Raw genomic sequence first — 18,550 nt, 5'->3', positions numbered from 1 at the left:
AAGTAAAAACCACTGCATTAAATAAATAATAATAATATATATATATATATATATATATATATATATATATATATATATATATATATATATATATATATATATATATATATATATATATATATATATGCAAGTAAATCACTGTAGGTGCGTGTGATGCAAGTATATGCTGATAACCACAAGAAAACATGAAGTTCCCAAGCGCTTTCATGTGAAGATGTGAATTACACGAAAGCGCTTGGGAACTTCGTGTTTTCTTGTGGTTATCAGTATATATATATATATATATATATATATATATATATATATATATATATATATCCTGTACTGTACAGGTATATAGTTTTAAGGAAATTAATTACCATACCGTATGTGTACAAATCAGTTTTAAATAAGGGGAAATAACTACTGCAAATTATAAAAATATATTGTTTTATGCAAGAGAAATAAATACGAAGTGTTAAAATATATAATTTGAATTAAGAAATATGAATACTGCAATTGTGTTAAAAACATACCGATTTAAGTAAAGATAATAAACACTTTATTATTCATAGTTTACATAAATAGAACATATACAATCAAAGCAAGGTTAAGCTATCTTGAATGGTCTTGAATCATCTTTGGGTACCTTGCAAGTACAGTATAAATTGTCTGCTCATCTGGAATGGACTTCATCTTTGAAGTCCAAACCCATTGAAGCATCTGGAATTTTGCAGACACAGTAGTTACAATCCAAGAAAAGACAACGAAGGAAAAGCTCCTATGTCATCAGTTAAACATACAGTAATTAGTTTTCTATGGTCATGTCAAGTGAAATGGATATACAGTACACAATTCAGAAGATACACTCGTCTACTTGCTGAGCACTTGCTTACTAACAGTTCATCACTTCAAGGCATTCTGGAAGTCTTTGATATAATAATCAATTCTTGGCCTATAATTACAATTTTCTATTTATGCTCTCAAGCATTTTCCTGCTGAATGTAGGGTGGACAGAAAAAAAAAAAGCAGTCACAAACATACATATTTTTTTTTTTTTTTTGTCACTGCCATTCTAATTCAATCTTACTTCTATGAAAGATGTGTTCTCCCCTTCCACAACACAGCCCCACATCTGGTTTACTCCTGTGGTTCACACAAACCAGTATTGCCCACCAACAGCATGTACTGCCTTGAAATCATGTTCACTACTTTATTCACACACACACTGCTGCTACCTAAATGTCCATTTCTATCGCTGCTGTGGTTTCCTTCACCACACTCACCCATCTCATTGTTGGGCTTACTTTTTTCCTCCACCTTTAACTCATACATTCTTTTTACCAAATTTTCTCTTACCATTCACTCATTATATGTATACTACTTGAGTGGCCACTGGTTCATTCTCTGCCTTACACTTCTCTGAAGTCCTCATCTCCATTTTCCTGTAGTTCCGATTCTCGGATTCTCACAAATACTGCATATATTATCAAAGCACGAGTGATGCCAGAATACATATCGAGTGTAATAGTTCGACATTAAGTACATTATGAGTGAAGTAAGTTGTCAAGTGTCTTGTTTACATATAACCCATAATTTCAATGGATATTTAACACAATACATTATAGAACTACTAAATGAAAGATCTTTCACGCTACACTTCATGAGCTGAGAACTTCAGCTTTAATAAATTAATTCATTCTCATGATAATATGTATTCTAAATAAATTCTAAGTTGTTGAAAGGTAGAAACACTTCACATCTCTGGCATCCTAGAATTAAGAAAGTCTACAGGTTTTATAAACTGAAAGGTGTGAAAAAATTCCATAAATGTAAGAAAATGCAAAATTAAATGTTGGAATCTGTTAACATGTACACAGGAAAAACCTGTCAAGAGTTTCTCCGTATTGTATAGAAATAACTGAAAGTTTACTTATTCCAAGCTTATACATAAACAAGTTTCATGGAACACTTTCAACAAATCAGAAACACTAACACCTTTTGACACCAATGCTGCCATCCCCATTACTTCAACCATGAAAAAGTGATATTTGTGTCTGGTATGCACTCTGCTAAAATATGAAACTAAAAATAGTCATCTAAATCAACTTTTCTAGGAAATGAAATCACCCCAAAATTTTTGTTTCACATAGCATAAGCAATACATATCCTTCATCTTTGGCAAGTGCAATGCTTCTCCACCAACACTCAGATACTGCAGTCTCAGAGGATGAACAATACATATTGGACAGTACGCTCTAAGCCATGGATCCAGAAAATATGCAATGAGATCACAATGCCAATATCACACTTTTTGGGGGGAAAAGTACACTAATAGATACATATATGGTACACAGTCAGTTAAAATTAAAAATAAATCTACACCATTTATGTGATCAGGCAAAGTCAGGTCAAGAAATACTACCAGTGCACCACAGGTCCCTCAAAAAAGTCAAACTTGAAAATCTTTGCATCATGAGAATGGTCACATGGCTATGAATACTTAAATGATTAGCAGCTACAGGAAAATACTATTTAGGATTCAATGATCATGTGAGGTGTTTATCACTTTGATCATTGATATTAACAGCCTAAGTATTTGAACAAGCCCATCAAGCACTGACTAGTTCTTCAGGCATAAAGGCATAAAATTAAGGCCATAATCCTTCTCAACAGGATTTTGATCTTTGCATACTGTTCAATGTAGAAAATCCTGTACTAAGCAGTTAATACACAGTAAAGAAGAAAATGTACACAACTAGTCTGCAAACAAAATATTCATGTACACTTGGTAAAAATGTATCTTTCACGAGGGCTCTAATGAATTTTGAATTGAACATTCCACACACGGTTGCCAATGCGAGGTATGCCTCGTGGGCCTTTATCAAAAGCCTTCATTCGTGGTGTCAATTTTTTCGCACAAGAATTGTAAAGATAGTTTTTTACCGCGTGTACCTTAACACTCTCAGGTCCCGACCCCTTCCAATTATTTTAGTCAATAAAGTACCCTTAAATCTGGCCAGGAGTATATAAAAAAAAAAAAAAAAGTAAACAGGTACTATATATATACAGTATATATATATATATATATATATATATATATATATATATATATATATATATATATATATATATATATATATATATATATATATATATATATATATATATATATATATATATATATATATAACTTTTATCCATAGTATCAGTACTAATTGTGGTAAGATAAACTTGGTGCTGTACTGATCCTGAGTAAGTGATTTACAAGTTTTTTCAATATATCCTGGAAAAAAATTGACCTAACATCATTGGGAACTTTATTTTTCTTATGAAAAAACGAAAACAAAACACTCAATGTTTACAATAAGTTCTAATTGAGTTAGAAACCTAATTTTTTCTCCAAACTGACAGTGAATAGATTAACTATATAAATATATAATACAAAATGACAGACCAACAATGATGGTGGTATTTTTTGGGTGCAAATAACGCTCTGTTTTTCACAAGAAATGTTGATTCTATCGTTCACCACAGCTGTGGTACATACGCTATTAAGAATATTTAGGTAACATTAGCATCATGAATGAATGATATAAAAGTTTTTTTCAACAAAATTTCTGTTAAACAAACATACACAAAGAGTGCAAGAATACCCCATTTGACAAAAAAAAAAAAAAAATCATACACTTGGAGCATGTGAAAACCCTGAGAGTGTTAATTCCCTGAAGGGTATAAAAAATTCTTCAAGGGTGACAAAGGTACCGTACCTCCCTTTCTAACAATGATCTAAGCTGACTTAACATTTAAGATCCTGTTCCATATTCTCCATATCACAAGGTGCCATAAAAAAAGTTAGCAGGCTGAGCTCCACAAATAGAGCAACACTGGTCCTAATCTCTGCATGAGTGACTTACAAATAAGAAAGGATAATTAATAATAACTTCTTTTCCAACCCTAATGTGGCTCACAGTAATGTACCAAAACATCCCTGGGTGCTCAGTCCTATAAAAATTAGTGCCATCAATATTAACAGTTTACAGGATCAAATTCCTCACCTTAAACTAAATAACTGATCAGAGTTAATTCAGTCATATCTGTGAATACCAACACTATCATACCAACTTAATTGCAGGTATGTAACTGTAAGCACAATGCTATACCTAACTTAAACACTGACTGTCAAATCTTATGCCTACTGTGTCTGAGAAAGCTACTGATATGACTAATATTAGTTCTCTTTCACAGAGTACTTTTAGAACAAAATTATCACATTTGAAACAATATGCTCCTCCTGAGCAAGAGAACATGGGTTACACATTTGTGCAAAACAAAGATGCCATACTTCATAAACCATATCTACATAAAAAAAAATCCCGTGTTTCTCAATTCAAACATCATGTGATGCCACAAACCAGACCCTTTATTTTTAGCTAACTCAACAAAATGTGGAAAACACTCATTATGATAAAAAAAAATATTTGAGAAACCAAGTTAATCATATTCTAGAGAAATAATTAATCTCTTACTCCAGAAGATAGCAAAAATATAATTTCAATGCAATCTGGATTATGTGTTAATTCTTAAAATGCTGGGAAGATTTCTTGGGAAGAAATTTTTATAATGGAGTTTTTCAAAACTAGCATGTTCCTTGTTACATACAGTATTGTATATATGCACGGAGGGTTAAACGTTCTCAGAAAATAAAGATCAAAATACTCGAACCAAGTAGTTGACAGCACTGTACAAAAAGGAACCGATTTTTATCAAGAAACTAATGATAGCATCAGACATTTATATTTACTTATTCATTCACAAGGAATTTTTTTTACAAAGTTGTAAATATTCCCATATCTATACCATTTTTTTAAGTACAACTGGTTGATAAAATAACTGTACAGTACACAATAACTACTGATTACAAAACATGTAGTTGTGGTTATTTAATATCTGCATAACGAGAAGAAAATAATAACTTACAACAATGTACACTCCATATACTTTCATTACCCTACACTGATTTCCACATGTGAAAAAAAGAAATCATTCTTACTAAGACAAGAACACAAAAGGTTAGCTCAGTCAGGAAAACAGTCAGTATTATTCAATCTTTCACAATATTACTTTCTAATCTTTCACCAATATCAGTATCTTTCTGATCTTTCATCAAGATTGGAGTTTTCCAAGCTTTTATCAAGATCTGGTAAATGATTTCTTTACAATCTTCACAGTGTTCTGCATAAATGTCTTTTACGCTAATACTGTAAAGCTTGTGGTACACCATTGACTGTTTTGGACTTCAGTACATCATTTTCAAAGGTCATGATTGTTTCTTGGCCACCTTCAGATACTTTCTTGGTCGTTATTTTCTTCCCATTTACAAATTTGGTTGAGGTGGATGAACGTTTCATACCAGGGCCTCCCAAAGTAGAAAATGAGTGAGATGAGAATGAGGTAAAACCACCACCACCACCACCTTCGATTCCTTCAATACCTGAGAATGGCGTGAACATGGGTCCACCAAAGAGTGAGCCGAAAGGAGAGAAGAAGTGGCTGCTGATGGAATTGTGGTTAGCAATGTGGTGTGCTGATGGTCCTTGTGGAGGGCCTCCTCGTTGTCTACCCTGTCGACGGCGGCGGTTGGCATTGTGCCCCAGTGGATCAAAAGGATCAAAAGATAACAATTCTGCAAAAGGATCGCCCCCAAAGAATTCCCGGAATACTTCCTCAGGATCTCTGAATGTAAATGTAGGGAAATTATAATCCAAGTCGTCTTCAAATCTGTAGTGATGCCGAGCTGACCGAGAAGACCTTGACCTTGTGGGTCCAGGACCTCCACCAGTCTGAAGACCTTCTTTGCCAAACTGGTCATATATCTGAAATGAAAAACAGTCTTTTAGCTCAATAAATTTACATCCTTCCTTCCCCCCAAAAAAGTTTATGACTTGAGAAACGCATGAGCCAACACACATCATCTAACTTAAATCACCCAACGGAGTGGTTTACAGCCCATGGATATTGGATAAATGATTGAGATGAGAGGGCCTGTCAGGGTGGTGGGATGCTGGTCATTTTGTAAACAGGATTAACAATCATTCCATATAAGAGATTAATATTCCAATTTTATTTTTTACTGCAGAAAAAAATAAGAACATGATTAAGTGGGTGAATTATGAAGAGAAAAATTATACCCTGTAACTATACTGTGCAGTAATGAAGAACAACATAATAAGGTAACACAGTTCCCGTACTATACATGGCGTTAAAAAGTCCTTGTGCACCTGCAATAATTAACAATATACCTGTACGGTACAGTACAGGTAGTTGTTCATTGGTAAACCTACAATGTTATATACTGTACCTTGTTCTACCTACAGTAAATACTGTATCGGGAATAGTTTCCACTTCAAACATTTACTGTGACCATTTTCAATATTTACTGTTTTGATAAGCAGAAAAAGGTAAATACAGTACAGTAAAAATCCTGAGTTCTGGACTACCTGAGTAACGACACGTCCGAATAACGATATGAATCTTGGAAAAAGCCGTTTAAGAAATTGAAAAAATAAAAAATAAAATTTTTAGGTTATTGTTATTGTTGTAGCACTATGCAACATGGACTGTGTGGTCCCACCCGCATCACAACACAGCTGTGCTGTTATCAGTCTACAGTACGTGTGGCTATTACTCAGTGCATATAAATAACACACATTATAAGAACAATGCCCAAGCAAGTGCTTTCAGTTAAGGCCCCCACAGAGCACAAAGCACCTTATCATTAAGGATAAACTTGAAGTGCTAGCCGTAGCAGACAATAAACATTCTGTTCCCAAGATAATGCACAAATTTGGAACTCAATATACTGAAAACATGTTGTAAGTGTGATCCACTTCATCTCCATTGAAAGTGGGTCCTCTAAAAACCCGCATAATCTTCATTACAAAACACATGTTGCCAGAAATTGGACCTCAACCCACCATTTTGAATGAAGTAAAAAAAAAAATAATAAAAAAAAAATATACTGTATATATATATATATAAAAATAATAATAGTAAATCTGATTTATATACAGTACAGTATACTGTACTGCATATATAAGCTGGAGAATTTCCTTTCTGTCCTTACATCTGCTAAAAAAAACAAAAAACAACTATTCACACAATCCTTGTGCACAGAATGTTAGGCCAGACAAATGGTCAAAGTGCTTTTCTATAGTTCCCTAGTACAGCATGTGACTGATAAGAAATGACAATAAGATCAGACCAGCAATATGAGAAGAATATAAAAGCAAAAAAAAAAAAAAAAGGCTTAAACACCAGGGAAAATTATTCCACACACCCCCAGATCCTACACCACCACACAAAATAAAGAGTAAATCCTTAATCTCCATAATAATTAAAAACTTTTCACATTCTTAATAGAGAACTGCATTAACCTTTAGTCAAGTAAATTTTATATTTAACAGAAAAAAGCTTCTGGTGACCCATTAACCCTTACTTCTTCAACATCCAAACTTACACAATAGCCAATAAACTTACCTTTTTCTTCTTTTCATCACTGAGCACCTCATAGGCTTCTGATATTTCCTTGAATTTCTTTGTAGCGTCTTCCTGGCTGTCTGGGTTCTTGTCTGGATGCCATTTCAGCGCCAAACGTCTGTAAGCTTTCTTAATTTCTGCTACGGAGGCATTTCGACTCACCTCCAGAATTTTGTAGTAGTCCACCATTGTGGAATATTTCTGAAGACAATGAAATGACTATCAGTCATAAGAATAACAAGATGATATGTACAGTGTAATTATACTAAGTAAACAGAATCGAGTACAATACAGGGGGTCCCCAGGTTACGAACGGGTTCCGTTCCTGAGGATGTTCTTAAGTCGGAACACATGCTATGTGCATACTGTAATTACAGAACAATGTTTAAAATCCCACTATATTCGATAACAGTGAGAAGATAAAAAGTACCAGCCACTCTACCACATCTTTGATTGCAATGAAGGTTTCCCGCACAAGGATTAAGCTCCTGGAAATTGTGGAGAACCGACTCAGCATGTGGGTGGAAGACCAGAACCAGTCCCACATGTCCTTAAGCCAGCTTAATACTATGGAGAAGACAAGGAGCCTCTTTACCTACCTATAAGAGTAAGAAGGTGAACGATTTTCATTGGAAAATCTCACGGTCAGTCGAAGCTGGTTTGAGAAATTTAAACATAGCAACCTGCACAGCATCTGTCTCACAGGCGAATCTACAAGTGCTGACGAACAGGCAGACCATTATTACTCAGACACATTTAGATCATCCAGCCAGGCATTTACCCACCAAAGCTTGTTTTTAATATGGATGAGACAGGGTTGTACTGGAAACAAATGCCATCTCGCAAATTCATCTGACGAGATGAGAGGCATTCAGCTGGCTTCAAAGCAACAAAAGACTGGCTGACACTTCTGATGGATGGTATTGGATCGGGAGATTTTACACTCAAGCCCGTACTCGTGTACCACTTCGAGACCCCGAAAGCTCCAACAGCTTGTCAAAAGAGTACCAATCTGTTGTTTGGTGGGCAAACAAGAAGGCCTGGGTGATGAGGGAATTGTTTCAGCGGTGGTTTACCTCCTATTTTTACCCTGCTGTAAAACAGTACTGTGAGGAAAAAAACATCCCACTCAGAGCTGTCTTGCTGTTGGATAATGCTGCTGGCCACCCACAGCACCTAGACAGTTTAAGGACAGTCCTGCCTGTGGAGATTATGTTTCTGCCACCAAACACAACTTCCCTTATCCAACCAATGGACCGAGTCATTGCCACAATTAATAAGTTTACCTCCACGGCGATTGACCAACAGTCAATGGCCGAATTATTTTTTTAAATAATAATGTCAAGATGGCTATTTAAAACATTATGGCTCTGCTATGAGTAATTTATGTATATTTCAGTCATTACCCAGTATACAGTCCTTGGGTGGGGTGGTACGAAAGACGGGCATTAGCCCAAAGTGAAGTAGCAATACAAATACAGATTCGAAATTCGGTTGCAAAATAATCTTATACATTTACTATATCCACTAATTCTGCCAAACATATAATACAGCCTTCCCTGACTTACGACCACCCGCACTTACAACTTGCCTCAGTCGTACCAAAATTTTGTCAAATTACGTATTTTTGAGTCCCAACTTCAGTACACAGACAAAATTCTTGTTTGTAATTCACTTTAAAATGGCTGGCAAGCTTAAAAGTGAGAGTTTTGTGGTGCCGAGAAGAAAAAGAGACACCCATTTTAGATTTTCTATGTATTATTTAAGCATTTTCGACTTACGACCTGGATTTGGGTCCCTAACCCCGTCGTAAGTCGGGGAGGAGCTGTATATTTCTATGTGGCAACTCATCCACTTCCATGGTTACTGTAGTCCACGGTGTGTTGAACATTTAATATAACATCATACAGTTTAACTTATCTAGATATATTAACATTCTTCAGTCACATTGTAACAAATTAATTCAATATTATCAATGAAATAGCTAATTTCAGCAAACCAAATTAAGTACGAAATGTCTCGCATTCAGGCCTACCAACCCTCGCGAGACAACAGGAATGTTCAGTTCGAAAATCACCGGACACCACCTGTATGGTAGTTTTTTTTTACCAAGTGTACAATGACTGGGCAACTCAAGGTCAGACAATTTAACCAGAACATCTGAGATTACTGTACATGGTTGTGTGATCCTGAGGGTGCTTAACTATCATCAAGCTGCATCTTGATAGGCTTTTGATTTCTTTCTCAGTTTCAAAATTCTATTCTTGGAACTAGAGTGAGCATTGGAATAATTTTGCAAAGCTTAAAAAAACTGAGAATGAACTTGTAATAAACAAATTTGTGAACACTGAAAACAAATTGACTTCAACTGATTTTTCATACCTGGTATAAGGTACTGTATTTTCTAATCAGTGTTCTACTGCTTTCTTATGAGTACACAATGCACTAAACATCCCCAGTAGACAATAAAGATCAAACTTAATTTAATGTCCTACCTAAGAGTCACATTCTCACCTCACACAGAAAATGATACTGTATTACCAAGTTCTACAGCACAGTGCCAGAAGTAATAAATCTTTACGAGTTTGAAACCAAACTTACCAAGCCAACACAGAAATGCCCAAAGAGTATCAATGGCCCATGATTTAATTGTGAATGTCATGTTAAATTATACACCTGTACAAACATGTTTATGATACTGCATAGAAATTAAAAATAATCTTCAGTCCTGTATTGGCTTAGAAATATGTACTGTACATCTGCTCGAATTAATACCTGTAAGCAAACGCTTAACTAAACTGCCAAGGTGCCATACCCAGAGAGAACCTGTTATGTATGATAGGGTGAAACCAGAGGTATTACCTTAGTTTCGATCATCCAGTTAGGTTAGGTTAGGTTAGATTAGATTTCCAAACTATGTTTTTCCAATGGCTTTTGATGTTTTGAATGATTTGGACCTTCATGTCTGTTGGACATCACTAGTTTTTGTGATACTATAGTTTGGATAGCTAAATACAGGGATGACTGACACTAAAATTTTACCAAACCAGATACCTTGTAACACCCATCTTAAATGTGACCTGGGTCAGAGATCAACCCCAGGACACAGTAATGATGACAGGTCTTATTATAGGTCCTTTTTTTACCTTTACCCAAAGGATGTACAGTACTGTACTATGCATTCTCCGGATTTATGCACCTATGAAACAAACAATCTTAAAAAAAAAAAACACTTGCAAAAAATTTGGTGTACATTTACTCACAATAACTGACTAACTATGGTGGACAGAGGGAGCCCCTTTGCTTCCCTGGTGTAAATACTGTAATCATAAAGTGATACTGTACAGTATGTATTACACATAACATATTCCTCAGTTGGTAGTTAGGGAGTACACATGTCCTACTATTTGATTGTATCTTCACAAGTATGTATGTTACTACATAAAATGCAAATAGCAAGGGAAAAAGGAAAAAAGTTTTAATTGAAAACTAAATGTGAAGCAAACTACAGTAAAATATTGTATTGTAATTATGGTCACATATTACGTAAAGAGTCGAATACAGTTTTTCATTAGTTTTAATGGGTCTTGTGGGTATCTTAGGAATTTAACCCCCACCAGAAAGGAGGGGTTTGGGGGGTCGAAGCTAGGGTATACAGTCCAACTCGGCCCACATCCTACTCGGACCATCAAATACCAACTCGGACCACTTAAGTTAATGAACACATTTTACACATTTACTTTTACATGAATGATAAAAGTACCAAGGTATCAATGATAAAAAGCAGCATAAAGGTACAAACATTACTGATAAACAGTCACGTAATGTGAAACGGCTCGTAGCCAATTTTTAGCAGATTTTCGTCCACTTCTGAATTCGTCACAAAGTATGAAGAGCTGTCTTTGGAGATGTCCATAGTTGGCCCATTGTTTTTGTAGCACTTTACCGTCGAACAAGAGCCGCACCTGGAGTGTCACTAGTTTTGCTTCAATATGGGGTAGCTCAATTAACAGATAGAAGATAAGTTGTCCTTTTCTTGCATTCAAGTTAAGGCGATTATGCCACCCTTCAGTCATTATTTGTGCGGACACTCCTTTCAAATACACTCCAAGCAGATGGGGTCTAGATGTCATTCTGAACCTCTAGTCAACTACTTGTTTGAAGTGTGCCAGGTGGGACATGTATACCAAGCATTGGTCAGCCAGGGTCAGGACTCGGAATGTGACTGATCCTGTACTCTAACACCAACATTAAACAAACAGGAAAAGCCTTTGTTACATATGTGAAACATGGTTCATTCGCACACTTCGTATTTCAGTGAACCAAAAGAGACATAAAACAAATCTCAAACTCATTCCTGAACCTCTAGTCAGCTATTTGTTTGAAGAGTGCAAGATGAGCCGAGTTAGTAATGTGTGGGCCCAGTTGGAAATGGGCCGAGTTGGGGATACACCGAAGCTAGGTTAGTTAATAGTTCTTGGGTTCTGTGGTTTGGTTAGCTTAGGTTAGTTAGGTTGAATATCTAAATATAGGGATGACCGAAACTAAAGTTTTACCCTTGTGGTTCTGCCATTGTGGTTTGCAGACAAGATTTTTCTTGCTCTGTAACTGGATTTACCTTCTAAGCATTAAAACAAAACAAAGAAAGCTTGAGTAAGAACCCTGCTGGTCAAATTTCACTTATGCACCGGTCTTTGTTTGGATATTAAAAACATGTTTTTCCGATGTTATTTGATGAGTTTCGAACAATTTTTTTATATTGATTTCAGCCGGAAATCAATAGTATTATTTTATATCCTCCCTTCCCCCCCCACCCATCAATCTTAACGAAAATGTAATTTTTTTTTATTTTGTAAATCACATAAATAAAATACCAACCAAGAAAACCAAACCTACCCTAACACTATTTTTCTGATGAAACTCTGCAATTGACGTAAAATAATCTCTATCACAAAGTTGGCACAGCTCTTTCCACCTGTTCAGCCATATCTGGTTTTTCTGGTACTGAAAAATCATATATCCGCTCCCAACGCACCCACGCATTGTTCATTAGCCAAGACAAAAAACTCTTGCCCAATTATAAGTCTCCTATCGCTATAGCCAATAAGAAACTCCCACAACACCCCCCGCACATGCGCTGTAGATGCTTAAGAAGCCAACATGGAGGTAAGGAGAACTGGACGAGGGGTGGTCAGACCTTCTCTGTGAAATGCAAACAACAAATGGCAACACTTGTGACTGACCAAATCTAATAATATTGAAAAATTAATATCTCGGTTATCCTAAATTTCTGGCGGAAATATCACAAAACAAAAAGGTCTTAGAATTGTCTAAACATTATGAAAAACATATTAATAACACCGAGAGAAAGACCGGTGCATAACTGAAATTTCACCACCCCGCCTAACGATTACAGTAAAGAAGACCTTTGGCGTCTGTTCAGTTTACGGACAAGTGATTCTCCATCCAAGTCCAGGATTTGTGTTTAATTCTAAGTCCCAAATTTCTGCTATGGGCATAAATGACAAAAAAAGTACACTTTACACGGAGATTTATGATTAACTTAGGACTGAGATGTTAAGCTATGTTTACAAAAAAAATAGAAACCTAACTGCAACTGAAAATTAGGTTAGGGTTGAGATGTTGGATTACATTGGTGTAAATTTTCTCCAGGGAAAATAAAATAACCATTTCTACAATGGCTTAATCTAGACGTTGTCTGCTCTCCAAAAACCTTAATACTTTTCACAGAACCTTTGGGACACGAAAAACAATGACAATATGGTCAGAGTCCCAAACTTTCATTTGGCGGATTATCAGGGGTTAAGAAGGTACCTAGGTGAGGTCACCTGGGAACAGGCAGGTCAGTCCCCAGTAGGAATGGGTGAGGTCAGAAGTGACACAACAATTGATCATGACTATAATATATTCACTCGTATACTACGTAAAGCACAAGAACAAAATATACCATACAGAAAAATTAGGTCAAATAAGAATGAGCCAAGGTGGATGACCAGAAAACTTAAACATGACATAGGAATAAAGAAAGGAATTTATAAGAAATTAAAGGGAGGGAGGAGCAGCTCAGAAATAGGTATAATGAACTATCTAGGAATGTTAAGAAAAATGTAAGGAAGGAAAAGAAGGACTACGAAATCAGGATAGCAAGAGAATCCAAGGTGAATCCCAAGGGATTTTTCCAGGTATATATAGGACAAAGGCAAAGAACAAAGTGGGGCCGTTCAAGTCAGGGAGAGGGGAAGTGATCTATGACAGTGAGGAAATAAACAAAGCATTAAGCAGCTACTTTTCATCAGTTTTCACAGAAGAAATTCACGAGGAAATTCCAGAGGTGGAACTGATATTTAGGGGAAACGAAGAAGAGAAATTAAAGAATATCACTATCAGAAAAGAGGATGTTCTTAAGAAGATAAATAAATTAAAGAAGACAAAATCCCCAGGGCAGGATGAAATTTTCCCTCGATTTTTGAAAGAGTGTAAGGAACAGTTTAGCGGACCCCTCGTAAATTTATTTACAAAATCATTAGACACGGGAGTTGTGCCAGACTTGTGGAAACAGGCAAATGTAGTACCCATATTCAAAAAGGGAGACAGAGCATCAGTGTCAAATTACCGGCCAATTAGTTTGACGTTAGTAGTGGGGAAATTTCTTGAATCAATTATAGCAAATAGCATCCGATCACATTTAGAGAAAAGCAAATTAATCTACGACTCTCAACATGGGTTTACAAAAGGAAAATCTTGTCTAACAAATCTGCTGATGTTTTTCAGGAAAGTGTTCGAGGTAGTAGATAATGACGAAAATTACGATGTTATTTACTTAGACTTTAGCAAAGCGTTCGACAGAGTACCGCATCAGAGGCTTCTGAGAAAAGTTAAGGCTCATGGTATCGAGGGGAAAGTTTTAAATTGGACAAAATCATGGCTCACCGATAGAACACAGAGGGTCAGCATTGATGGTGTTAAATCTGAGTGTGGCTGTGTAACCAGTGGGGTTCCCCAGGGTTCAGTACTGGGCCCACTCTTGTTCATAATCTACATAAACGATCTAGATACTGGGATCAGCAGTGACATAAGCAAGTTTGCGGATGACACCAAAATAGAACGGCAGATTAATTCAGGGCAGGATGCAAATGCACTACAGGAGGATTTAAATAAACTGCAGGAGTGGTCAGAAAAATGGCAAATGAAATTCAACACTTGCAAGTGCAGCATACTTCACATTGGAAGAACAAATACTGTCAATGTATACAGCCTTAACATCAACCTAGAGAAGTCGACTTGTGAAAGAGACTTTGGGGTACTTGTAAGCCAGGACCTACGACCTCGAAAACAGTGAGTTAATGCTCGAAATAAGACAAACAGAGTATTAGGTTTTATATCTAGAAGTGTAAGTAGTAAGAGTGCAGAGGTCTTATTCCAACTATATCTTGCGCTAGTCAGGCCGCACCTCGATTATGCGGTTCAGTTCTGGTGCCCTTATTATAGAATGGATATCAATTCACTGGAGTCGGTGCAGTGAAGAATGACGAAAATAATTCCGGGACTTAGAAACCTTCCATATCAAGATAGGTTATAGAAACTAAACTTGCATTCCCTAGAAAGACGAAGAGTGCGGGGAGATATGATAGAAATATTTAAGTGGGTGAAATGAATCAATAAAGGCGATATAGATAAAGTTCTTATAATATCAGAGCAGGATATGACTCATAGCAACGGATTTAAGTTGGATAAGTTTAGGTTTAGGAGGGAGATAGGAAGGAACTGGTTTACAAATACGGTGGTGGACGAGTGGAACAAGCTTAGCAACTTTGTAGTAAGTGCTGGAATGCTGGAAACTTTTAGAAGGAGGCTAGACAGATTCATGGATGATAGAGAGTGGTAGTAACTCTCGACAGGAGCTACCATGCATAGGCCAACCGGCCTATTGCAGACTCCTTATTTTCTTATGTATGTTATTACCTCCCCTTTAAACTGGACAATTATCAGCCCTTTACCTTAACCATTTGCTTGCTCTTTCACCAGCTTTACTTTCTGTGCATCCAGTGTTAACTTAAAAGTGTCAACCAATGTAACCAGAAATCACCGATATTAATTCCCTATGTTTTCAAAATAAGTAATAACGAAGGATGAGATGACAGTCTACCTGTATATAGAAATCAGCATCCAACTGCAACTAGCTAATTGGCAGAAAACTGATTATTAAAGAAAAAGCTATTCAGTATTTTAGCCTCTGTATACACCATTTAAATAAAAAAAAAAAAAAATTACAAGCCAGTTCATTATCTAAAAACATCAACAACACTGGTTAGGCCCAACTTCATAATACTCTGTACTGTACATGGTAATATTTCTACTAATAAAATCCAAAGCAACTCGCCGTCGACAAATCTATATTTGTAACCAGAGTAAATTTAGGTTCACAGGTGAATTTATCTGGTTTCTGATGTAAATAATTTAGCACAATCAGAAGACGAGAAGCACAAGACCAATGCCACGACATAACATTTGAAAGCATAATTGTCACTCGTTTCCATCAAGGGGCAAAATCTTTCTCACTTGCTTCATTGCGCACTCCTTTCCGTTCACTCTGGGACGGCAACTGCACTCCACACCATGTTAAAATCAGCAAACTTGAAGAAGTTGGCACCTTTCCCTGGACGATCTTGGCTGGAGCTCACCCAAGCAGGGTGAGCTTTAGCACAGCTAAAAAATCGAACTATTCCGTATTGTTTTAAGACCGCGGTCTGGTGAAAGTTCCTTTCCCTTCATTATGAACAGCATATAAAACTTGATATTGGCACTCCTAAGACACAGTACTCACTTGATCCACTGCTGGATCTCTGTAATTTGTAATGTTTTGGCAGGGTTGTGGAGAACAGCTGAGCGACTGAGCACAGCAGCACAGGTAGTGGGGTTGAAGCCAAAGACTGCCAGGTTTCACTTTATTCATGCTGCGTATTTTCTTGTTTCCTAATTCTTGCTTAGGAAATGTAACTTATCTTTAACACATTTAATGTACGGAAAGTTAAATAGGATAATTGGAGTGCTATCTATATTATTAATCTGATGCCAAAGGTTTAAATATTCATTAGCCAATTCGAAAATGACTTACTGACGACCGTAGAAAATGGTAGAATATGGTCAAGTTGGGACACCAAATGTCATTACCACAAAAGAATAGATTTTCATCATCTATGGGTCGTATTCGAGAGACTATACTAAGATGTTCATAGCAGAGTGTGGGAATTGGATAAAAAGATGAGTGGCCTCCGTTTCTGCTTCCTGTTTTCTTTTCAGATAAATTTCCGTTCCAGCCATACAATAATTACGTCTGAAACAATTCTAGGCGTGGAGGAGGGAATACAAATAAGTACACAGACTAAGCATCTATTATAAGCAAAGTACAGAATTCTTTAGACAATATAAATAATTCAGTACCTAATGCAAGTACTGTATCCTTACTGTGGGATTTTCCTGTCTCCATAATTTATGTATAGTTTTATTATCACTTTCCTCAAAAGATTATGATGACTATGTCGCATGTTTCTTATCTTGCAAATTATGTTTCTTTCACTGCAAATTTGAAAACGAGCTAATATTTAATTTTTGTTCGCTCTCATCAGTGCATATAAAATTAACAGTCTGCTAGTGGGTTAAGATTCTGGAATTGATACGTTTATTGAGATACAAAAAACATTAATACATCTCAAAGGGATGAAGTGACATAAGTCATCCCCACCCCAGTAAGATTCTGGAAGGTTCGTAAAATAAAGGCCATACACAGTGGTGCACCTTATTATCAACCATCAAAATAACACTTGAGTATATTATGCCTAGATACATTTATTTCACATCAGATAGGAAAATTATTAAACATTTTGATTTTATTTCTTTTTAAATAATGTATATATTGCTGATTATTTTATTTATTCTCTCGGCTATCTTTTGGGAAGAACTGGAACGGCATGAATGAGTATGTATAACCAAAAACCATCTAAAGATGGTCTTTGGTATAACTGTATACGCGAGTGCGTGCCAGTGAGCGTACATGCGCCCGCTAGTATGTATGTATGTATGTATGTAGACCTACGTATTGCCAACGAACGTACCCAAAGATACATAACGTTTGAAAGATTGATTCCGTGTATAGTTCCCTTACCGTTCATAATCTTATTATTAATCTAGTGCTCACACCTATTTTTACCACACTTTTATCTATCTAAACTTCTCAATAACCATACACTAAGCGCCCACTATGTGTTCTGTACTAAATAGCTTTTTGCTTTCTAAAAACGCTTGAACCTTTTTTTATTTGGTTTTAGTGGGAGTTTATATATATATATATATATATATATATATATATATATATATATATATATATATATATATATATATATATATATATATATATATATATATATATATATATTATCTGTACTTGCACTTGGACTGATAGATCTGATTGTGAGAGTGATTTACTGGAACTTTCTCGTAGTTCCAATAAGCAGCAAACTCCCTGGACGCGCGAGTCACGTGATGCCACCAGTCACGTGATCTTCCTCGTTCCGCAGTTGCGTGGCTCGTATTGCCACACGTTGTCACTCTTTTATTTATAAGGTTCTCCTGAATAAGAAGCCATTTAAAAAAATGAAGGCCTGTGCATTACTGTTTCGGTAAACTATACCTTTTAATTAATTATATATATATATATATATATATATATATATATATATATATATATATATATATATATATATGATTGATATACAGTACTGTATAAACACCAACACTGACTTACAGCTAAAGTCAGCACAATCGATGTTTTTAGTTCCATTCAAGTTTGTCTAGTTTCAAAAAGGTTTCAGTGATTCTGTTCTTAGATTTATAAAAGTGTATTTAACGAGTTGAGTTAGTCGCAAAAAATATTAAATCATCCGCCAAAGGGAATTGTTATTAAAAGGTTTAGCAAGTTCTTCAGATATTAAAGAATTACTGTTTTATAATGCGA

The 18,550-nt window shown here is 35.8% G+C and overlaps 1 protein-coding gene across 3 annotated transcripts; it reads right to left on the bottom strand.

Moving 5' to 3' along the window:
* Nucleotides 1-518: 518 nt before the first annotated feature.
* On the bottom strand, nucleotides 519-16,456 carry LOC121875786 (dnaJ homolog subfamily B member 6-B-like). 3 transcript variants are annotated; one of them, XM_042380488.1, is made up of 3 exons: nucleotides 16,364-16,456; nucleotides 7,519-7,719; nucleotides 519-5,855 (listed from the first exon to the last, which is right to left on the bottom strand). In XM_042380488.1, the coding sequence occupies exons 2-3, from the start codon at nucleotides 7,705-7,707 to the stop codon at nucleotides 5,235-5,237; spliced, it is 810 nt and encodes a 269-aa protein (XP_042236422.1). In that variant the 5' UTR covers nucleotides 7,708-7,719; nucleotides 16,364-16,456; the 3' UTR covers nucleotides 519-5,234. The 3 variants fall into 3 exon arrangements, with proteins under 3 accessions (XP_042236422.1, XP_042236421.1, XP_042236423.1); XM_042380487.1 differs by lacking the exon at nucleotides 16,364-16,456 and adding an exon at nucleotides 16,099-16,317; XM_042380489.1 differs by lacking the exon at nucleotides 16,364-16,456 and adding an exon at nucleotides 16,103-16,316.
* Nucleotides 16,457-18,550: the final 2,094 nt, after the last annotated feature.

Source organism: Homarus americanus, unplaced genomic scaffold (assembly GCF_018991925.1).
Source record: "Homarus americanus isolate GMGI-L3 unplaced genomic scaffold, GMGI_Hamer_2.0 scaffold22250, whole genome shotgun sequence".
Lineage (NCBI taxonomy): Eukaryota > Metazoa > Arthropoda > Malacostraca > Decapoda > Nephropidae > Homarus > Homarus americanus.
The sequence above is the reverse complement of the archived record's forward strand: the minus strand, read 5'-3'. Positions and strand labels throughout refer to the sequence as shown.

Coding starts and splice junctions, on each gene's coding strand:
- LOC121875786 (XM_042380487.1), bottom strand. Junction 5,856..7,518: donor GTGATGAAAAGAAGAAAAAG/GTAAGTTTATTG, acceptor TTTTCATTTCAG/ATATATGACCAGTTTGGCAA.